The following is a 23,349-nucleotide window of genomic DNA, read 5'->3' as shown; positions in this document are numbered from 1 at the left end:
TTTTTTTTTTTTTTTCATTTTAATATGTAAACCAAAAAGTGAATTTTGGTGACTTTGAAGAGATAAATATTATAATCCCAAGGACTGGACAGTAAAGTCTTCAGAGTGAAGTATTATCTCAATGTTGAAAAGAAAAATTATAACCACAGAGTTAGTTATGTGGTGGAGCTAGAGTCAGCTCAAGGGTATAACTCAATAATATGAACATAAAGCAGTGACATCAAGCTATGCTAGTCAGATCTGAGTGATAGCACCATGGGGACATACTAAACATGCTGGCTCTCTTGTCAAGGTAGCCCTTCTCAGGACATTGCTGTCCTGGCAAGGGGAATTCTGCCTCTCTTCTTAAACTGATAATTCCCTTTCTATTATTTTTTTTTCTTTCTACACTGACCTTCTCTCTCTTAAAACTTTGATATCTTTAGACATATCATCATTTGTTAGGATATAATCCTAACTTGCTAGGCCAAGAAAATATTCTGTCTTTTTAAGGAGTCTTTTACAAATATATGACCTCATCCTTTACTTGGTACTAGTGTAGTACTTCTAAGGGTACTTCAGTATCCACTCTAAGGATCACTTGCAAAAATAAACCTTGCTTTATAAGGAATTATAGGAATTCTCTGGGCCTGTTTCTTCATCTAGGGATAATACTACAATATTTTCCAATAAACTTTGAATATTAATCAGATGAAATTCTGTTTATAATACTAGACAGCATATATGATAGATCAAGGTACCTACTGTGTTTCCTCCAGATCATGACTTCAATAGTCTTTTATGTTAGTTTCCTCTTTTTATTCCTATAATTCACATAAAGAACTAAAAACAAGTGATAATGAAAATGGGGATTATAAAAAAACATTCAAAATAAAACTAGCTATCAAAAACACAGAAATTAATGACAGAAGGAAAAGTTAAGACACGTACCCATAAAACAATTATCTGAAGCTTCCTGCCATGCTTGCCCATTAATGCTGACATTCTCTTGCACAGCTGATTCAAAGGTCTGCAATAAATTCACAGTAGTCAAGTCACTAAAAAAATTTTAAATACTGAATCCAAACATTTTGGCAATATAATTTCAGATTTGTGATATGGTATATAGAAAAGTAGCAGACTAGCCTATTAGTGCATTTTTTCTTTTCAATGAAGTAAAATTCCATTTTAGTCACTGAGATGGACTGATAGCCATTTTAGCTAAGACAGCCATTATAGTACCTGTGAGAAAATTTGCCACATAATTTTAGAATATTCTTGTAAACAAACAAACACAATGTAAATTAAATTAAAAATAAAGGCTAATAAATTTGGGCTCAATTGAACCCCAGGGGTACTAGTGCTGCAGAATGAATGCCACTGTCAACAAGAGGGAAAATGAACATCCTTAAAAGAAACTAAAATTAATTCTATTTTATAAAGAACAATTTTTTTAGAGGTATACACTGAAGTATTTAGGGATGGAATGACCAGAAAAACCTGAGATTTACTTTAAAATAGCAAGTATAATAAATTTTGATAATTTGTTGGATTTGATAATGAATAAATGGGTGTCCATTTAGTAATTAATTTTTTATAAAGTTAAACATGTTCATAACACAATACAAAATAACAAACTAAAGGAATTTGATAACAACGTTAAATTTTTAATGCATATTCCCTATCACTCAACAACTTCACTTATAGCAATGTATCCTAATGGAATAGTTTCATAAAAAAAAATTAAAGAGGATGGACACTGTATGGTAGGGAATGTTCATTTCAGTACTGTTTAAAATAATAAAAAGATAAGGAAAAAATAAAATCTAAATTCAAAATTAGGAAAATGGACAAGTATCCACACCAGATGGTACTTAAAAAGAATTATCATCTCTACATAACATTGACAGGTAATAGTCAAAGACCTATTTAGTTAAAAAAAAAAAAAAAACAAGTCAATAACAGTTCATCAGCATGACACTATTTAGGTAAACAAGCAAGCAAACAAATATAGAAGGGGGAGTAAAACCATAAAAAGGTAAGGTTTACTCCCTACCAGGTACTCTCCAAAATAGTTATTGGAAAACTGGAAGAGGGATGAGGGAAAAAAAGTCAAAGAAGATTTTGCTTTTTGCAATTGTTTGAATTTTTTAAAATGTCTGCATTTTGTACCACTTTCATAATTAAAAATAAGCATAAATCAAATAATAGAATACAAATTGTCTTTGTAATACTCATTGCAGTTCTACCAATACTATTTTTGTAAAATATATACTACATTATACAGTTTTAGACAGATACATCAATATAATTAAAGCTTCTTTTATCCACTCTTACTTAAAATGAAACACAAGTTAATTTCCTTGATAGTTAGTCTAAGTTTTCAAAACTTTATCCTGTTAATTGACTTTAAGATCTCACTAAAGAGGATATAATATGTTAAGCCACATTCTTTTTATGTAAGGTACTTAAATATTTAAAGTCTCTTAACATTTCCTAGGGTCAAAGAAACTCTATTTAATTATTGCAGTTCTCTTCCAAAAAAACTACTAAAAAAGTGTTGAGGTATACCGCTATTCTTACCTTTATTACAACGAGGAAATGACATGAACCACTGCAGACAAAATTGGAATACAGAATTACAACCTAAGGAGTTTTCTCTCTCTCTCTCTCTTTTTTTTTTTTTCCTTTCTGGCAATCCTGGAGATTGAGCTCAGGGGCACTCTACCACTGAGCTACATCCCCATCCTTTTTATTTTGAGACAAGTTCTCCACTAAGTGCCTAGGTTAGCCTTGAATTTGTGATCCTCCTGTCTCAGTCTCCCAAATAGCTGGGATTATAGGCAAGCACCATCATTCTGGGACACAAAGAGTACTCTTCATTCTTCTTCCTTTTAACCTCTATTTTTACTCTGCACTGTGATCATTCATATTCACCAATGTGCTGTATTATAAGATTTTAATCATTTTTCTTACATATAGGTTCTGTGTTTCCTTATGATAGGCACCAATTCCTCAATTTCTTTTCTTTCTCCACAAGCTACCATCCTTAGGGATTTGCAAAATATTTGAAAAAGAAAATGTGTTATAAGGGCTAACATATAAAATTAGTGAAGTTTATAACCAACACATGTATCCTCTTCATCTATTTTAGACTTATAGTGAAACTGTTTTGATCTATTTATAAGATATTCTAAAACAGCAAAAGGCCAAAGCCAGGTGACTCACTTCCAGGATTACCCTTTCTTGGAGAATTCCTCAGAACGTATTATATAACGTGCCGTCCAACAGGGGAATCACTAGCCACTTCGTAGTTACTGATAACTGAAAATACATTGCTAATCCTAAAGGAGATGGGCTGTATATAAGACACCAAGTTTAAAAGGCTTAATATGAAAAAGAATGTAAAATATCGCGTTCAGTGTATCCGTATATCGTTACTGTCGATGGTAAAACGGTACCTTGGATATACTGCATTCAAGAAACCATTTTATTTCAACTAATTTCGCCTGTTTCTTCTTTTATAATTACATACGCAGCTCGCCTTACGTTGCTACCGGACAGCACTGGTCCAAATAAATCACAATACCCCGCCCAGCTGAAACTAGCATCTATTTCGTTCTCCTCTTGCCTTTCGCAGGCCACTTCTACAGCAGCCTGGGCGGCATTAACTCCGCTGAGGCCTGGAGTAGGGTCTTTCTTAGCCCTGAGACCCAGGGTGCAGAGTAAGGGAGTGACAAATGAGTGGCAAACAGGGACCGTACCCACTGCGCATCTCGCAGCGCGAGCTCTCGAATCTCCTCTGGCAGCGTGTCTCCGAGCTTTTGCACGAAGCGGCCGCACAGTTCTACCAGCTCGGTCACAGCTCTCTTCGAAGTGCAACGCACTCGAAAGTCCTCTCGGGGGTTGGCTGGGACTGAGACCTGGCTGTCTGGCCCAGCCACTCTCTCTTGTTCCTGCGAAGGGGCAACAGTTACTGACTCAGAAGCCCCCGCCATTTTTCCAGTTTGAACTGTAGGCGGGGACCCTGGGACCGGAAGTCCGAGTTCCAAATCGTGGAAGGAGCAAACGTCCCGCCTGAAACTCAAAGGGCCGCAGCCTGAGCGTTCCGACTTTTGCTTGGTAGGCGTGTTTAGGGAAGTTGCGGCTGCACGAGTGGCGATGCGGGCGGTCGGCGTGGGACTGGTGGATTGTCACTGCCACCTTTCCGCTTCGGACTTCGACAGCGTATGTGAGAGCGAGGCGGGGCTCGCGGGAGTGGGGAGGTCCCCGTCTTTTCCCCGCAGATTATATTTCTCTCCCCGCTTAGAACGAAGCCCCCAAGTGTCCTCAGGCCTTGTCTGTGACCCTTTGAGACTTGCCCTGTTTCCTGCTTGACCCTAGATCTTCCTGATCCTGGATAAAAGTAAACTCTCCACAAAGTTGATGTTTGCCGTTTCTGGTTCTTGGAGTCCCTTCTCCTACCTCCCCTGGGCTTATTTAATTTTCTCCAGAAAACGGCCTCCCATATGACACACCGCATGCTCCAGTTCTGAGAAAGGCAAACTAAAAAACTAAAAGAATAAAATAAAAACTAAAAGAATAACACACGCACGCGCACATGCGCACAATCAGTTTATAGTTTTACCCACTACATTGGAAACGAGACTGCTAACAGAAGGAAGAGCGGGTGTCTATTTCAGGGGGCAAACTTCTTAGGAGGTGATGCCTATGGCTGGGAAAATAAAAGAGCCAGCCAAGGCAAGAGGCTGTGTGTATGGTGGTTAGTAAAGCAGGCAGGTTGCAGGCCCCCGGATAAAATTTAGCATATTCCATTTACCAAAAGGCTGGATGAACCTGATGAGCTAGAAAGAGGGAGGAATGAAGCTAGACTGAAGAGGTTTGTTGAGGGTGGGTAAGGTAAGTCAGTATGGAATTTGAATTGCATTAGATGCACAATTCAGATCCATTAAAAGTGGGTCTGGGGAGTTAACAAAGCTGACAAGATCTAATTTCCACTTAAGATCATTTTGCTGCTGTGGCAAATAGATGGAGATGAGGAATAGAAGGTAGATCAGTTAAGAGACTTTTGCAGTATTAGACAAGAGATGATGCTTAGTACTGTAACAATGGTCCACTTTATGCATTGAATATACGCCTTGCTGCTCTGCCACTTAGGCTCATTTTTAAATGGACATGTTTCTTTCTCTTCCTCTCCCCTTTCCCTTCTCTAATCTCTCCGCCTCCATAGTTTTCCCCTCCCTAATTTCAGAAGAAACAGGATTACCTATCTTTTCCATCCTAAGCCATCTAAGTTATCCTAAGTTATCTGTCCCTGAACACACACCCACCACAGGAACAGGACAGAAGTCATTCAGAGTTGGGAAATCTAAGATATGACTATCTCCCAAATTAACAAGTGAATTACAACTCTGGACAGAAAACATCTGGAATGTAGCCTTTAAATCACCTTTTTTTTTTTCTTAACTTTATTTTTATGTACTGCTATTGAGGACCAAACCCAGTGCTTCACATGTGTTAGGCAAGCACTCTGCCACTTAGCTACAACCCCAGCCGCCTGAATCACCTCTTCGAAAGCACCCTATTTCAAACAGACATCGTGCTGAGTAGAATATAAAAGTTAATGTAAGGTTCTTAACTATGTAGGGCAGTCTTTTAAAATAGATGTATTGATTTATCTGTAAATTTTGAAAAGTCAATTATGACAAAATATATAGGTGGTTAATTGCAATTTAAGGTAACTCTTGATGTGTGGATTCTGAGATTTTGGATTCTTGAGCTTTTTCTGAGTACCTGACACTGATTTTTGAATATTTTGAGGTTTCTGATGAGTTTCTACTGTTTTATATTAAGATATGTAGTATTATGTAAGGGCTTTAGTATTCTGGATAATTGGAGTGGATTTTTGTGGTATATTGTTGTTTTACTTAATCAGAATATTTTTCTGGCTTAAGTGTGAAAAAAACACTCAATAAATAAATAAATAAACACACACACACACACACACACCCCTGCCCCCTATGAGCACAATCACAGCCTCTGTGACAGGAGTCCCCTGTGTTTCCCCTTCGCTAGCAAAGCAATGAAACTTCTTTTTTTTTTTTTTTTTCCTCAAAACCATGCCCTCGTTATGGGATTGGCATCAGGGACAAGGACTGAGCTTTTGGTAACAGTACTATAATGATAGTGGAGGAGTCTGAAAGGAGTAGATGTATTCAAGAAATATTTTAGAGATAGAACCCATAATACTTGCTGAGGAATTGGATGGGGAGAGGAAAGGAAAGGGAAAAATCAAAGTTGTCTCAGATTTGTAGCTTGTGCTATGGGGAGGATAGTGGTGTTACTTACTGGGATGTGGTGGGGAGGTAAGCAGAAGAAATTGGTTTGTGGGGAGAAAAGAAATATTCATACTGGGAACATGTTGGAAAGCCTGATCCATCCAAGTGGAGAGGTCATATAGTCATTGTTAAATGTGAATCATGGATTTAGGAGAGAGTTACAAGCTAGAGATAAAAGTTGGAGATTCAACAAAATTATCTTTAAAATTGTTTTTTTAGTTGTAGTTGGACACAGTGCCTTTATTTATTTTTATGTGGTGCTGAGGATGAACGCCAGTGCCTCACACATGCTAGGCAAGCTCTCTACTACTGAGCTACAACCCCACCCCCATCTGTTCTATTTAAAACTAGAACAGATGAGATCCCTTAATGCAAGTACAGAGGGAAGAGCAGAGGGGCCCTAAGTCAGGAATGGGAGGAAAGCCAGTCAAGAAACTAGTAAGTAGCTGCCGGTGAGAAAATGGCTGTGGAAAGCAAGAGTGGAAACTCTTTTCAAGAAGGATAGAGTAAGCCGGGCTTGGTGGCCTATGCCTGTAATCCCAGCAGCTTGGGAGGCTGAGGCAGGAAGATCAAGAGTTCAAAGCCAACCTCAGCAAAAGCGAGGCACTAAGCAACTTGGTGAGACCTTGTCTCTAAATAAAATACAAAATAGGGCTGGAGATGTGGCTCAATGGCCGAGTGCCCCTGAGTGGGGGGTTCTTAGTGCTGCTAAAGGGTAGAGTAAGAAGAGAACAGAGAAATATCCTTGCTGTTTGACAATAGAGTTTTCTGTTTTAGTGCAATGGGAAAAGAAGCCAGACTTAACTTGAGAGTAGATAGGAGGTGAGTCGGTGCAGGCTCTTCACTTTCCACCATCCTGTTCCTTGCTAACATTGTCATTTTTTATGGACCTCAACTGCGTTGACATACACAGGCCAAGGACCTGTTACTTATTCATCTAATTGTGATAATTTATGCTTATTTTAGGATCTGGATGATGTATTGGAAAAAGCCAAAAAGGTAAGTCAATATTTATAATTGTCCTTTCCCCTTTTTTTCTTTGTCTTTCCTGCTAATTTCAACCTGAAACAGTTTGAAATTTAGATATACTATATTGATGTTTTTTCAGTTGTTAATAATAAGTGGCATTTGTACAAATGCTTACTCTAAGCCTTTTCTGAATTTTATCTCACTTAATGTTTTGTAACCTTCTGAGGAAATTACTATTTTTTAGTCAACCTTTTCCTATTTGATAGATGAGACAATTAAGGCCCAGAGACCTTGTGTCCAAAGACACATGCTAGTGAAGTGATAGAGACAGGTTAGTCTCTGAATTCAAAACATATTCTTTCAGCCACCCTGCTTACCAGCACCATAGAACAACAAATTGGTCCATCTGTAAGTTCTTAAATTCACATTATTCTAGAGATTGGGGATGTATTATAAAAGTTTTTTGAAACATTCTGATTTACTAGAAAACTTATTAATTTTGGGAAATGTTTATGAAATCCATCATAATTTGGTCTTCTCAGAAAGTGGTAGAGTCTAGGTGTGGTGACTCATGCCTGTGATCCCAACTGTTCCATCCAGCGGAACCAGCACAGAGAAAGGAGACACCACTAATCTTTAGTTGACGAGATTTATTGCGTCCTCCCTGTTTTTCTGTCTCCTTTGTTCTTCCCTATCTCCCTTCTACTCTTCTCTCCCTCTCTCCTCCCCCAGGCTCCTAACTTATTAGCCAGCTTTCTCTCACGCAGGAGAGCATGCAGAGGAATGCCAGCATAACACTATATAAATCACGAGCTGTCCACGTGCAGCATGATATTAGATAGCCAATCCTTGAGCCTGGCGTTAACACGTCACAAGTCTCCGAGGAACTAGTAAGCAAGCAGCCTTTTTGGGCACTTCCTTATTTTGGTAGCCAGTGCCCCTTGGCTCACTGCCAGGCGCCATCTTGTCTAAGACGGCCCTCAACACCCAACTACTCAGGAAGCTGAGACAGGAGGATCATGAGTTTGAGGCCATCTTGGGCTACTACGTGAGATCCTGCCTCAAAACAAGATTTAGAGAAAGGGCTAAGGATGCAGCTCAGTGGTAGAGCACTTGCCTAGCATGCACAAGACCCTGGGTTGGATCCTTACTATTGGGTGGTTGGGGGAAGAGAGTGGTAGAACTGGAAATGATTGCCAGTATCTTTTTACATACAGCCAGCTTTCATTGTGGTGGCCTAATTAGGTAAGTGGGCTTTGGAATCCCATAGACGTAATGACCTATGTAAGCTGTTTGACCTATGTAAGCTATTTGACTGTATCCAAAACTCTGTCTACGGATCCATACAATGGATTATAACAATATGTACCTTCTAGGTCTGTATATATTAAGAGAAGTAGTATTTATATTCACTGAATCTGGGGCCTGAAACAGTAAGTACTTAGTGGTACCCATTTTTATTATATTAATAAAAAAAAACCTGGATAAATAAAAATAACTAAATTTTAAATTTGAATTTAAATTAAATGTGTGTATTGTTTGGGACTCTTAACTATTCTTTTTTTTTTCCCCCAGGCCAATGTTATGGCCCTTGTGGCAGTTGCTGAACATTCAGGAGAATTTGAAAAGATTATGCAACTTTCAGAAAGGTGCTTTTTCTAATTAAAATTTTTAAGAGTTTTTATTAAGGACACATATCAGTTATATAACATCAAATATTTATTTTTAAAGAAAGCAGGGAGGAAAAAGCATATTAACATAGTCCTAAAGTAAGATTCTTTTCTACTTATTCTTTAGAGTGACACTGTAGTCACCTACTCTATATTCCTGCTTTCTTAATTTATCCCACATTTTTAGATACAGTGGATTCATCCTGCCATGCTTGGGTGTTCACCCAGTTCAAGGACTTTCACCAGAAGACCAAAGAAGTGTTACATTAAAGGTAATAGTCCTATAATATAAGAACCATAAAAAATGGTAATAACAAAATTTTTTTTTATTTGTAGATGGACATACCTTTATTTTATTTATTTATTTTTATGTGGTGCTGAGGATCAAACCCAGTGCCTCATACATGCTAGGCAAGTGCTGTACCACTGAACTCAACCCCAGCTCCAGGTGATAACTTTTGATCCAGTCATCTTTCTTTTTATAATTTATACTCTATGAAAATAATCCATTCTTTCACAAAGATATTTGTTGCAACATTATTTATAGAGAATAAGTTTATACCAAATAAGTTTATTGACTGTTAGTAACATCATGTAAAAATATATTCCACAAAGAAAAGACAGGAAAGAAAAATAGAATTGATAGTAATTATGACAATCTGGTAGAATTACCAATTATTTTTCCCATATTTTTTTGTCTTGTGTTCATATTTCTTTGACAAAAAACGTGATAGAATATTTAGAAAAATAAAGAAAGTTTCACAGGTATAATGTGATAAGGGAACAGATGAATTCTTTGAATATGGAAACATCTCTGCAGAATTGCTGTCAATCTATTAAATTGCATTGATGTTATACTCTCTCTGAAAACATCCTGTCTGCAAGGTCTCACTGACACACAGTAATCAATATGTTATATTTCATGCTTGTCTCCTGACTCAGCATCATTGAAGATGCACAATTTCTTGAGTTCTTTGTTATATAAGAGAGTTGATAGAGCTGGGGATGTAGCTCAGTTGGTAGAATGCTTGCCTAGCATGCATAAGGTCCTGGGTTCAGTTCCTAGCACCACCAAAGGAAGGAAAAAAAAGAGAGAGAGAGAGAGAGAGAGAGGGAGAGAGGGTTGATAGACCCATTTTAAAGAAGTAATTACCTTTTGGTTACCTATGAATATGTTATAGGGCCATTGATTTTTATACTAATGTATTTAGTATATTCTTACATTAAAGATGGTGACAAGATGTGATTTATATTTTAAAGAGGTTCCCTTGTCTATGGTATGAAGAATGAATTTTGAAGAGAGCAAAAAAGGAAGAAGGGAGAATAATTAGAAGCCTATTGCAGTGGTCCATGCGAGAAATGATGATGGGTTGAACCAGAGTGGTAGTAGTGCAGGTAGAGAAGTGAATGAATTTTGCATATGTTTTAGATAGCTTTTCATCACTGTGACCAAAATACCAGGCAGGAACAACTTAGAGGGGGTAAAGTTGATTTGGGACTCACAGTTTCAGAAATTTCCATCCACAGATGGCCAACTCCATTGCTCTGAGTGAGGCAGCACACCATGGGGGAAGGGCCCAGTGCAGGAAAGCTGCTTCTCTCATGGTGAGATCAGGAAGTAGAGAGAGAAAGAGGGACTGCAAGAAGATCAGCCCTTTCAGGGCATGCCTGCAGTGACTCACCTCCTCTAGCCATGTTAGACTGATTAGGTCTCATAATCTAATCATTTTAGATTTAAATACTCCTGCATTAACAGGAGCTTTTGAGGGATACTTCATATCCAAACCATAATAGCATATATTTTTATTGCAAAATAAAATTGCTTTGCAGGACATGGTGGCACATGCCTGTTATTCCAGCACCTCTGGAGGCTGAGGCAGGAGGGTCATGAGTTCAGAGCTAGCCTCTGCAATTTATCGAGGCCCAGAGCAACTTAGTAAGACCCTGTCTCAAAAAAAAAAAAAAAAAAAAAAAAAAAAAAAAAATTACTGGGAATGTGATTCAGTGATTAAGCACCCCTGAGTTCAATCCCTGGTACCAAAAAAAAAAAAAAAAAAAAAAAATGCTTTTAATTGACTTCAGGTAAAAATGCTTATCCTCTTATTCTCCTGAGTTGTTGAGTATGATACAATTAGCTAAATTGCCAGAGAATCACAATCCCAAAATGTGGGAAACCACAGCAGGACAGCACTCTGTAAGATCTCTACTATTTATATAGAGGTCTATTCCCACAAGCATTCATTTAGTTAACCAATGTTTACTGAGCAGCTACATGTGCCAGCCCCTGTTCTGAGCCCTAGAGACCTGACAGTGAATAAAATCCCCCTCATGGAAGCTAGATTTTAGATGTGTCATACAATCAACAATTAGAGAAACCAGAAAACTTTAGATAGCACTAAGTGCTTTGAAAAAAAAAAAAATAATGATTATTTGATAGGAATTGTGGATGGTGTTTTGCTGCTGTTGTTTTGTTTAGTTTGTTTTTGTTTTTTGAAATACTGGGAATTGAAGAAATAGAAGGCTGATATGGCTAGAGGGAGGGAGAAAGTGATAATGATACAATCAGAAGAATTGGACAGACATCTCATAAAGACCTTTTTCAATTTTAGTTTACATGCAGTAGAGGATGTAAAGTGTGGAGTGACAAGATGTGATTTATGTTTTTAAAAGATCCATTTGGCTATGAAAATCCAAAATTTTACAAAATTAGACTTCCTAACTAACTGCCAGGAAATGTCTGTAAACAGAAGGCAATGTTTAAGTGGGACTCTTCATTGAAAAGACATATTCGTATAACCTGAGTAGGTATGGGACATGTTTCTACTCAGATTTATAGGTAGAAGTACTCAAAAATATAGAAGGGTTACTATTCTTAGTTCATTAACTGATTAAGTGCATTAAATATATGTAAAGTATCATCATAGCATAGATCCTAGCGCACAGTAGGTGCTCATGAAATATTAGTACCTTTCTTCCATTTTAACAAATTTGCTTTTTGTTCTTCCAGGATTTGGATTTAGCTTTGCCTATCATTGAGAATTATAAGGATCGGTTGTTGGCAATTGGAGAGGTAAAGACCCATTGGCTGATCAGACAACTTCTAATGTACACCTCCAAATGATATACATACAGTATGTGACAATAATCCTTAGTTTCATATTGGTGATTATAACTGACTTGAATAATTATGTTCACTTCATTCTGCTGAGTTTGTTGATAGTTCCTCAATGAAAGTATGAGAGCATGGGGATGAAAGAATAGAAAACCATAGGCTTATATTAATGAGAAAAACTATACGAGGAGCACTTTGCTTTTTTTTTTTTCTCTTTTGCTTAAATGTGGGTCATTCCTTTGGTCAGTTAAAATGTGTGTGTGTATCCCTTCACAAGTAATTTAAAAGCAAACTTTAAATAGGTTATAGTTTATAATTGAAGAACATTTTTATTTAAGTTATTTTATTTAAATTTTAATGGTAAACCTATTAATAAAGTTCATTTCTTATTAAAGGTAGAAGATAAGAATAACACTCAAATTTAGAATATAGAATGCATGCCAAAATAGTATCCAAAGAAACAGTCATCTATAATCTGTGCTGTCCAGTGTGATAACCACATGTAGCTGTTGAACAATTTGACTCCTCCAAATTGAGGTGTGCACTAAGTGTAAAACACATAGTGAATCTAAAAGTTTTAGTACCCTCTCCCAAAAAAAGAATATAAAAAACTCAGGTTTTCTTACATGTTAAAATGATATTTGAATCTATTGGGTTAAATAGTTTATTATTAAAATTAATTTCACTTTTTTTGTTAATGTTTTTAATGTGACTACTATAAAATATGAATTCCAAATGTGGCTCATGTTGTATTTCTGCTACATAGCACTGATTCACAGAATCTCTTTGGAGATTTGTTAAACTATAAATAAGTAATTATCTTTATTTTTCTGTTACAGGTTGGACTAGATTTCTCTCCCAGATTTGCTAACACTGATAAACAGAAGGAAGAGCAAAGACAAGTCCTAATCAGACAGGTCCAATTAGCCAAAAGACTAAATTTGCCTCTGTACGTTTACTTTTCTTTCTATATTAATAGCTAGAGAGCAAATTAAATAATGACCAAAGAATCCTCCTTAAATGGAGTTCTACAACTCTTTTTTCTGAATCATTGAACAAAAACAATACTTTCAGATTTCCAAGTATTAAAAAGAATTTTGTCGTTATTAAACAGAAACGTTCACTCACGCTCAGCTGGAAGACCAACCATCAGCCTCTTACAGGAACAAGGTATGTAGGTTCCTGAGAGAAATGTACCTAATCTTCAAGTGTGATATTTCTAGTTTATAATCTCATAGAGCAAGCCATGTTTTAATTTGACTTCTTAAAGGGAAGGGAATGAGGCAAGAGCAAAGGTAGAAATTAACTAGGGTGATTTTGCAAGTCAGGCTGCTTTTTACAAGCATTTCACACAATTATATTTATCAGGACAGAATAGAGCAAATGAAAATTTGAATCAAGTAATTTATATTCCTTACTTTAAAAATTAGCAGCTCCAGGCTGGGGTTGTAGCTCAGTGGTAGAATGCTTGCCTGGCATGTGTGAGGCACTGGGTTCAATTCTCGGGACCGCATAAAAATAAAGGCCCATCAACAACTGAAAAAATATATTTTTTAAAAATTAACAGCTCCAATTTCTTATTCTTTTTTTTTTTTTATACCAGGGATTGAATCCAGTGGGGCTTAACCACCCAGCCACAACCCCAGCCCTTTTTGTATATTTTATTTAGAGACAGGGTCCCACTGAGTTGCTTAGGTCCTCGATAAGTTGCTGAGGGTGAATTTGAACTTGCAGTCCTCCTGCCTCAGCTTCCCAAGCTGCTGGGATTACAGTGTGCACCACCACACCTGTCAACAGCTCCAATTTCTAAATCACCTTGAGTAACATGAAAGAAGAAAACAAGGCAAGGCAGGGCAATCACACAACAATCACCTTGGGTCAGTGTTTTGTATGTTTTCTGGCTGTTGCTTCACAAAATTGTACTATACAGATCGTGGCCATCGTACAAAAAATGCACTGTCATCTTCACAGTTGTCCCTAAAGTAAAAACAAATCTTACAGCATTATTTTTCAAAAAAATGTCATCCACAGTAAGAAATTTTCTTTATTTTGAAACTCATATGCACATTAAAAAACTAATATGTTTAAGAAGCAGCACATATACGTGTGTTTGTATGTAAATATATTTAAGTGTATGCAAGCCCATGCTTGTCTGTTATCACCTACTAAATTGATTTCATAGCCCATTTATTGTCATAACCCATAAATAGTCATACTTAGCATTTGAGAAAACACCATCAAATAATGAAGTCTATATAATTGCCTGCAAGTAGAAAGCATTGTATTTCTGAGTGATGAATACTGAACCCTTCTGAAATCACTGAAAACATGATTTTTATGCTGGCTGAGCAACTGTCCTTTAACAACTAGAGTCGATTTTATGAAGCCATTCCAACTGTTTAATTTGTGAATCATCTAACTCTCCATTTCTTCTTCCATTAGCATTTTTTTTAGGAAAATAAATTTGCCTAAAAATCTTCTATTAGGGACAATAATTTGATAGTACGAAGACTTCTGGAAAACTATCTGATGGTATAGGAAGTTAAAATAATTGTTTTTAAAATTATGTTTTAATTTTATTTTAAAGAATTTTTTTTTTGGGGGGGTACTAGGGATTGAACTCAGGGGCACTTTACCACTGAGCCACATCCCCAGCCCTATTTTGTATTTTATTTAGGGACAGGGTCTCACCGAGTTGCTTAGCACCTCACCATTGCTGAGGCTAGCTTTGAACTTGCAATCCTCCTGTCTCAGCCTCCCAAGCCACTAGGATTATAGGTGTGTGCCACCACACCCAGCTAAAGAATATTTTTGGATCTATTCATTGAACATTATATTTATCTATTCTGAAGTCATAGAATTTTGCCTTTATATCATAGTGACCAAGATTTACTTAAAATTTCAAATTTCTGTTGTTCAGTTTGATTAATGAGAAAAACTCTTGTTAAGGAAACAAAATGGAACTCTGATTTATCTTTAATTTTCGGAGGTGCTGACAAGGTACTGCTGCATGCATTTGATGGTCGGCCATCTGTAGCCATGGAAGGAGTAAGAGCTGGGTGGTACTTCTCCATTCCACCTTCTATCATAAGAAGTGGACAGGTAAGTTCTTTCATTAAAACTTATCATCTGACACTTTGTGAAAGGTACTTTAAAATATAGGCTTTGACAACATACTTATGATACTATTCTAGTCACATTTCAAAAATTAATCTCAGGTCTCTATCTCTCATATATATATAAATTAATTTAAAATTAGATTATAGGAGCTGGGGTAATGGCTCAGTGGTAGAGTGCTCACCTAGTGTTTGTGAGGCACCAGGTTTGATTCTGGGCACCACATAAAAATAAATAAATAAAAATAAAGGTGTCCACCTACAACTAAAAAAATATTTTTTAAAATAACTAGATTATATACCTAAATATAAGAGCTAAAATTTTTAAAACTCTCAGAAGAAAACAGGTCTAAATATTTTGACCTGGATTTTGCAATGGTTTCCTAGCTACAACAAAGCATAAGCAACCAAAGAAAAAAACAGATGTTAGACATTATCAAAATTCAAAACTTCTGAAATTAAAAAAAAGAGACTTTTATACTTCAAAGCATACTGTCAATTAAGTGGAAAGACAACCCACATAAAGAAAAAAAATGTTTGCAAGTCATGTATCTGATAAAGTTCTAGTATCTAGAATATGTAACATACCAATACACCTCAACAATTTTAAAAGAACCTGATTTTAAAAACTGGCAAAGGATTTACAAAGATACTTCTCTAAAGAAAACATACAAATGACCATACGTGCATAAAAATGCTCAACATTTTTCTCCATTGTGTTAATCCAAATCAAAGGCACAGTGAGGTGCCACTTCACACCCACTCAGTTTGGTAGTTTCTCAAAAAATTAAAGGTAGATAGAAAGAAATACTGAATCTGGCAACAGTGGATCAATGACAGAAGTCTCTTCTTTGGGTCTTTCAGAAGGCATCAGATGTTTGAATTTCTTGATGGCTATACCTCATTTTTGCTATGGTTATTATTAGAAGCTTGGGATAAGTTTGCAATGTTTATAATTTTAATACTGTTAATAATGGAATGATACGAACATAGTAGGCATCCATGTAGTATTTATTAGTTTAGTACTGAAGCCTGACTTTTAGTTTCTTCTAGAATGATGCATTGGCATGTGGATTTAATGCTCCTTATTTTATCTGTGTTTCTCATGTTTTAATTGTATTGGTTTTCTCTTTTCTCTAAGAAGCAGAAACTTGTGAAACAGTTGCCTTTAACGTCTATCTGCTTAGAAACAGATTCACCTGTGCTAGGACCCGAAAAACAGGTAAATGATTTTTCAATTTTTATATTATTTAGGTTGTATATTTCATTTTAGCTGCTTCAGTTTAGCTGTGATCCTCAGTATAATGTAAATACAATGGAATCCTAATGATAGGTTGAGGGTTTGTATTGAGTTCTTTTCTACATAAAACTGTTGTACTCCGAAGAATATTATTTGATAGGGAGAATGCCCTATTTTATGCAATTATAATGGTGTATTAAAACTCAGTGTCGGCAGGAAAGGCGCCCGCGTTGCATCCCCTGGCTGGTGACTGCGGCTCCCTGAAGGACACGTCCCTCTTGGAGCCTCCGCCATCCTACAGACTCAGCCTGGAGGCTGGGCTGGCGCACATCTGCGGCCCTGTGGTCTCCGCTTGGCCTTTCCAGGCCTCGGGACCCCGCGGGCGTCTTTATGCAGATGGGGAATCAGCCGCGGGGAGGGCTAACCTTCGAGGACGTCGCTGTGACCTTCACCCAGGAGGAGTGGCAGTGTCTGAATCCCAAACAGAGACGTCTGTACCAGGAGGTGACCCTGGAGAACTACAGCAACCTGGTCTTCCTGGCAGGCCGAGAAGAAACGACCCCACCGGACGTGATCCTGAGGCTGGAGCGAGGCCAGGAGCCGTGGCCGGCGGAGGCCGGGGTGCAGAGCTCCAGCGCAGAAAAAGCCTGGAACGTTGAGGGGCAGGTTTGGAGGCCACGGGCCGTGGTGAGAAATCCCCAGAGAGAAGCTGCGTCGGTGGACACACAAGTGCTGACCAGGAGCAGGCGGAGAGGCACCCCACACCAGGAGATGGTTGCACTGAGCCTAGAGGAGGTTCCCTCGCGATACAGGCTCCGAGACCGAGACCCGTGTGGAACGCACTTAAAACATTGTTCAGATAGGAAAGACGAGAATAGTTCACATAAATGTAATAGATGTGGGAAATCAATTGGCCACAAACCCTTCAAAGGTGTGGAGAAGCATTTTGAATGCAATGCCTGCAGAGAGTCGTTGAGCGCAAAGTCGGGCCTTCAGGGTCGCCTGGGGGTGCCTGGTGCGGAGGGGTCCCTGGCGCGCAGCCAGTGTGGCAGAGTGTTCGGGGAGCGACGCCGGCTGCGCACGCACGGGAAGATGCACGCCCCGGAGAAGCCGCACCAGTGCTCCGAGTGCGGCAAGGCCTACAAGCAGAAGCCGAACCTGGCCCAGCACCAGTGGACGCACGCCCAGGAGAAGCCCTACGCCTGCAGGGTCTGTGGCAAGGCCTTCTCCTGGAAATCCGCCCGCACCAATCACGAGAAGATCCACAGCGACGAGAATGCCTACGGCTGCGGCCAGTGCGGCAAGTCCTTCAAGCTCAAGTCGGCCCTCGCCCAGCACCAGAAGGTCCACACGGGGCAGAGGCCCCACAGCTGCACGGACTGCTCCAAGGCCTTCATGTTCAGGTCGGACCTGCTGAGACACCGCCGGATGCACACCGGGGAGAAGCCCTACCGGTGCCGCGTGTGCGGCAGGGCCTTTGCCCAGAAGTCCAACGTGGTCGACCACGAGAGGATCCACGCCGGAGCGCGGGCCTTCGCGTGCAAGGAGTGTGGCAGCACCTTCAACCAGAAGAAGAACCTCCTGCAGCACCGGGGGATCCACACCGGGCAGAAGCCCCACCAGTGCGACAGGTGCGGGAAGGCCTTCCTGCAGAAGTTCAACCTCCTCACGCACAGGAAGACCCACAGCGGCGAGAAGGCCTTCCGCTGCGCAGAGTGCGGGAAGGCCTTCAGCCGCAAGCTGGGCCTCCGCCTGCACCGGAAGACGCACTCCAGGCGCAAGCCCCACGTGTGCGCCCAGTGCGGGAAGGCCTTCGCCGACGCCTCCTACCTCGTGAAGCACCAGAGGCGGGTTCACCCCAGGGCACAGCCCGGGGCGGAGCCCGGGGCACAGTGAGCACACTGGTAGGCAGGGCACCGGGGCCGCACCCGGAAGCTCGCCCCAGATGGCCCGCAGCCCGAAGGCCACCGCGGGAGCAGTGAGGACATCTGCCTCTCCTTGGAAACACATCTGGCTTATGCATTCAGTGGATTTTGCTTGTTAGTTGTTTTTTGTTTATTTGTTTTATTTTATTTAGTACTGGGGATTTAACCCAGGGGCACTTAACCACTGAGCCACACTCCCGGCCCTATTTTATTTTGAGATGAGGTCTCTGTGGGTTGCTCAGGGCCTAAGTTGCTGAGGCTGGCCTTGAACTTGATCCTCCTGCCTCAGCCTGCTGAGCTGTTGAGATTACAGGGGTGCACACCACACCCGCCGCTCAGCACACATTTATTAAGGGCAATTTTTTGTAACAAACTCTTGCAAATACTGAATATACAACAATAATCAGAATGTGACAAAACCCTTCATGACCAGTGAGTAACGGCCAGTGCTGCCCATTCCTCTAAAACTTGGACACTTTCACTGTGGAGAATGTAGGAGATGGTCATGTCAGAGATCGCCAGGCTCACACATGTCATCTGGAGCTTTTCTGTTAAGTGAACAAAACAAACTTAGAAACCCAGGCGAGAGATCGCCCCTTTAAGCACAGAGGTTGGGAAAGGAGGAGGAAGAAATCTGCTCTCGGCCTCCACCCCTCCCTGCCTCCCTCGGCATCATTTCTCACTAGATGGGCAGGAGGAAAACCCTGAGCTTCCCATTTCCTGGAATCCATCTGTCACAGTGAGGCAGGAAAAGGTGTTCAGAGGGGCAGACAGGAAACTTGGACTCCTTCGGGGTCAGGTCTCTGCCACAGGGCTGAGGATCTGGGCACAGGCCAGGCCGAATCCTGCGCAACCAGAGGGAAGAAAGTAACTGGTAGCGAGAGATCCACTGCCTGGTACCCAGACCCCACCATGAGAAGCGGGTGTGCACAGAGCACATGAAGAGCTGGAGGACACTGGGTGCCATACCCAGGATGGGGCAGGGGCCAGCTCTCGTAACCCTGTGGGTCCATGCACACCCCTGGACAGCAGCCACTCTGGGACCCCTCTGGGGATCCCTCCACGTGAGGAACACCGCTTGCCTGACTTCTGTTGCTCTAATAAATTCTGCCACTGCTCTCAAAAAAAAAAAAACAACTCAGTGTCTAGAGTCAGCAAGATTTGATTCAAATTTTGTCTCTGTCACTGACTAGATGACTTTGGGCAAACTTTTTAATCTCTCTGAAACCTTTTTCATTTATAAAATGTGGGTGAAATAATAAAATACTTCAAGGATTATAGTGAGGACTACACGAAGGTATGTGAAAGCACCTAACAGCAGCTAGTGTATTGTAGGTGATGAATAAATATTCATTTTTCTCCTTTTAATTAACATGTTATAATGTATTTCTTTCATTACAAGTATTGATAGACTCATAGATGTATGTATCTGATCTTTGCTTTAGTATCTCATTTTGTTATTGTAGGCCACAATTATCTTTTAAATTTCATACATTCATATTGCTACTGTTTTAAATTATTTTCTGAAAGGAAGTCACAGCATCTGCTTTATTTGCTTTAGACAGTGTCTGTTAGAGTTAGCTCATAATGTACAATCTGATAAGTGCTTGTGATGCCCATCAGATCTGTGTCTCCACATCTCCCAAATTCAGAGAACTGACCCTTAAAATTTGGAGGTCTGGAAGCAGCAGAGATCATTATGTAATTATTAACAAATGACAGTTATTTGTAATTGCAATGTGAATTATGCTAATTAATGTCCAGTTAACTACATTTTTATAAGTCATCTTTTATCAGAATATAAAAGCCAGGAATTAGAAAGTAGAAGACCATAATTTCTTTTTTCTATTTGGGTATAGGTCAGAATGGTATAGAATTACTCTCCTGACTTGTGTTCAATGAAAGAAAAGGATCTAGCATTTTTCTCCTAAACAAGAATAAATTTTGAATGCTATTATAACTCAGTTTTTTATTTGTATTTAGGTGATTTAACAAAAACTGAGTTTGTGATATAGTGCCTTGTATATTCAATAAATATTTTTCAATAAATAAAATTTCTAGATTTTTAAAATATGCTTTTTGTTAAGCTAAATGCTATTTGTGTGCGTATGTGTTATTTGTGTATGTATGTGTGTGTATATAGATGTGTGTGTGTGTGTGTGTGTGTATACACACACACATGTATAAATTTTTTTTCTATTTTTTTGGTGTTGCTGGATATCAAACCCACAGTCTCTCTAGCCAGGGCTCTACTACTGAACTGTATCCCCAGCACTAAATGTTTGTTCCAGAAAGTTAAAAAACACAGAAGAGGGTGAACAAGAAAATAAAACTATCTGCCACACAGAAGTTACCCCTATAGTACAATAGTTACAAGCATAAACTCTAATGTCAGATTGCTTGGGTTCTTCTTGCTAGCTGTTTAGGAAGTCCTTTTACCTATAAAAGATACACTACTAGTAATAGTACCTATTGCATGGAGTTATTTTGAGGATTAAATGAAATACTCCATGAAAAGTTTAGAACAGAGACTCATCTATAAAAAAAGCACTAAATAAATGTAAGTTCTCTTTCCTTCCAGACTTTTTATGTCCATGTATGCACATACACATATATTTCATAAAAATAGGATTAGCCTGAACATATTATTTCATAACTTCCTTTTATGTGATGAACCTCTGCCTATATTAATAAATATACTTTCCTCAGCATATTTAAGTTATATAATATTCCAGGGTTAAAATTAAATATTGGTCATTTAGATTGTATTATAAACAATGTGAGCATACTTGAACATAAATATTTGTGCAAAATTTGTATCATTTTGTTAGGCTACATTAGTTACTAAGGGTTTTTTTAACCTTGACAATTTTATGCTTCTGAATATTACCACCATGAGTAGATGCTTATTAATCAACAGTAATTATTTATTTCATCAAATCTAGATGCTACTGATTACAGATACAATATCTTAAGAAAGAAAAAACACTGCCTGTTGTTCTAAGACATGCTACTGAGTGTCAGGAGAATATATATCCACTTCAGAGATGTTAAGATGGGGTGGGGAGGAATGCATCTTGGAATCAGTGAAATTCCAGTACATGGTCAATCTGGTCTTTCCAATGCACCTGGTATTTTTCTTTTAGTCAAACTATCATATAACCCGTGAGGTAAGGGGCCAAGCACACTTATGCAACAAACTGAAGAACAGTTAATCCATCAGCAAGCTAGTCTCCAAGTGTTCACTATTTACATATTGCTTCATATGCTAGGAACTTGGGACTTCAATTGTTAATACCCCAAGGCAAGAGTGTCATAGACTTAGAATCAACATTGCAGACATACCTTCCTCTCCTGCCTTGATCTACTTACTAAAAAAAAAAAAAAAAAAAAAAAGACTAATTTTAAAAAGTAAATTGATTTAAAAGAAAAATCAAGATGACCTCATCAGATAAAAAAATATTATCAGTTTTTTTTGTTCTTTTTAGATATATGTAACAGTAGAGTGTATTTTGACATTATGCATACATGGAGTATAACTTATTCTAATTAGGGTCCCATTCTTGTGGTTGTACATGATGTGGGGTTACACTGGTCATATTCATATATAAACATAGGAAAGTTATTTCTGATTCATTCTACTGTCTTTCCAATTCCTATCCCCCCTCCCTCCCTTCGTTCCCCTTAGTCTAATCCACTGAACTTCTGTTCTTCCTTTCCCAACCCCTGATTGTGTGTTAGCATCCGCATATCAGGGAGAACATTTGGCCTTTGATTTGGGGGGATTGACTTATTTTACTTAGCATGATAGTCTCCAGATCCATCCATTTACTGGCAAATGGCTGGGTAATATTCCATTGTGTATATATTCCACATTTTCTTTATCCATTCATCTGTTGAAGGGCTTATCAGTTGTTTTTTTACCAACTCATTTTCGTCTGTTTTATCTACAGTCTCCAAGGATCTGCTTCCCTTGAATGTCATGTTTGAATTAGTGCCTGTTTTGTTCTGTTTCAGATACGGAATGAGCCCTGCAACATTTCTATTTCAGCAGAATATATTGCCCAGGTGAAAGGGATCTCAGTGGAAGAAGTGATAGAAGTGACAACACAGAATGCATTAAAACTCTTTCCCAAGCTTCAACACCTGCTCCAGAAATAGCTTCAAAGCCATTCATTGTGTAATCAAATCAACTGCCGGGGACAACATTTTTGAAAAAGAAATGTACAGATTAAGAATCTGAACTGAGGCTAGGCGCAGTGGTACACACCTGTAATCCCAGCAGCTCAGGAGGCTGAGACAGGAGGATTACAAGTTCAAAGCCAGTCTCAGCAACTTAGCAAGGCCCTATGCAATTTAGCAACAGCCTGTCTCAAAATAAAATATCAAAAATGGCTGGGGATGTGGTCAGTGGCTAAGTGCCCCTGGTTCAATCCCCAGCACACACAAAAAATAACTGAAGAGACCATTTCATAGGATTATAGATGTATATTCTAGAGAAATATTTCCTTTAAAAGGATAACTGGACTTGGATCCTGAAACCCTGGTTCTGATTCTAGCCTTGTGCTGCTTTTCAGTTAGCCAAGTCCTAGCAGAAAATTGGGGAAATCTTACTTGCTTCTTCTTACCTTGCCCCACTAAATAGAACCACCATCTGAACCAAAACCATCACTTCTAGGAAGGGGTTCTCCTACAGGTAAGACATCAGCACCAAGGCAATGAGAAGGGAGTGGGGTTGATCCTTCACTACTTGTTTTTCTTCAGTAGAATTAAAGAGTGAAGGGAGAGTCTGATTTTTTATACCATCAGAAACCTCTTTTCTGAGTTTGTAGTACTTAGTACTTTGACTTATTTCTCTTTAAGAGCAAAATGTACAAGGTTTCATGCTGATATTAGATTTTGACTTCCAAGGCCCATGTTCTGCAGTCACTATTAAATAGCAAGCCTAAAAGTTATACCCTTTGGCACAAAAGTTGAGTTAATAAACTGATTTTAAGTTT

The 23,349-nt window shown here is 38.9% G+C and overlaps 2 protein-coding genes across 11 annotated transcripts in view; one reads left to right on the top strand and one right to left on the bottom strand.

The window, feature by feature from the left end:
* The window catches only part of NSL1 (NSL1 component of MIS12 kinetochore complex), a 24,688-nt gene extending 20,635 nt beyond the window's left edge, over nt 1-4,053 (bottom strand). The window contains exons 1-2 of the mRNA XM_079107181.1: nt 3,744-4,053; nt 931-1,009 (exon numbers count right to left, since the gene is read on the bottom strand). Coding sequence (XP_078963307.1) covers nt 931-1,009; nt 3,744-3,977 — 313 coding nt within the window. The 5' untranslated portion in view covers nt 3,978-4,053. The remainder of the gene's footprint in view (nt 1-930; nt 1,010-3,743) is intronic.
* On the top strand, nt 4,053-23,349 carry TATDN3 (TatD DNase domain containing 3). Of its 10 annotated transcripts, none has more exons than XM_079107134.1 (10): nt 4,053-4,206; nt 7,284-7,316; nt 8,862-8,935; nt 9,144-9,228; nt 11,964-12,026; nt 12,908-13,017; nt 13,183-13,238; nt 15,058-15,170; nt 16,329-16,406; nt 16,881-20,446. In XM_079107134.1, exons 1-10 carry the CDS (start codon nt 4,141-4,143, stop codon nt 18,318-18,320), a joined length of 2,118 nt encoding a protein of 705 aa, XP_078963260.1. In that variant the 5' UTR covers nt 4,053-4,140; the 3' UTR covers nt 18,321-20,446. The 10 variants fall into 10 exon arrangements, with proteins under 10 accessions (XP_078963260.1, XP_078963258.1, XP_078963266.1 ...); XM_079107132.1 differs by having other exon boundaries at nt 4,055-4,206; nt 16,326-16,406; XM_079107140.1 differs by lacking the exon at nt 16,881-20,446 and adding an exon at nt 16,641-16,874 and having other exon boundaries at nt 4,059-4,206.

Source organism: Sciurus vulgaris (assembly GCF_902686455.1).
Source record: "Sciurus vulgaris genome assembly, chromosome: 12".
Classification (NCBI taxonomy): Eukaryota; Metazoa; Chordata; class Mammalia; order Rodentia; family Sciuridae; genus Sciurus; species Sciurus vulgaris.
This window is presented reverse-complemented; position numbering and strand designations above follow the sequence as displayed.

Excerpts from the sequence above, each read along its gene's own strand:
- TATDN3 (XM_079107132.1), top strand. The coding sequence starts at position 4,141 with ATGCGGGCGGTCGGCGTGGGACTGGTGGATTGTCACTGCCACCTTTCC. Across the intron at positions 12,027-12,907 it reads GGTTGTTGGCAATTGGAGAG|GTTGGACTAGATTTCTCTCC; the intron begins GTAAAGACCCAT and ends TTTCTGTTACAG. Across the intron at positions 13,239-15,057 it reads CAGCCTCTTACAGGAACAAG|GTGCTGACAAGGTACTGCTG; the intron begins GTATGTAGGTTC and ends TAATTTTCGGAG.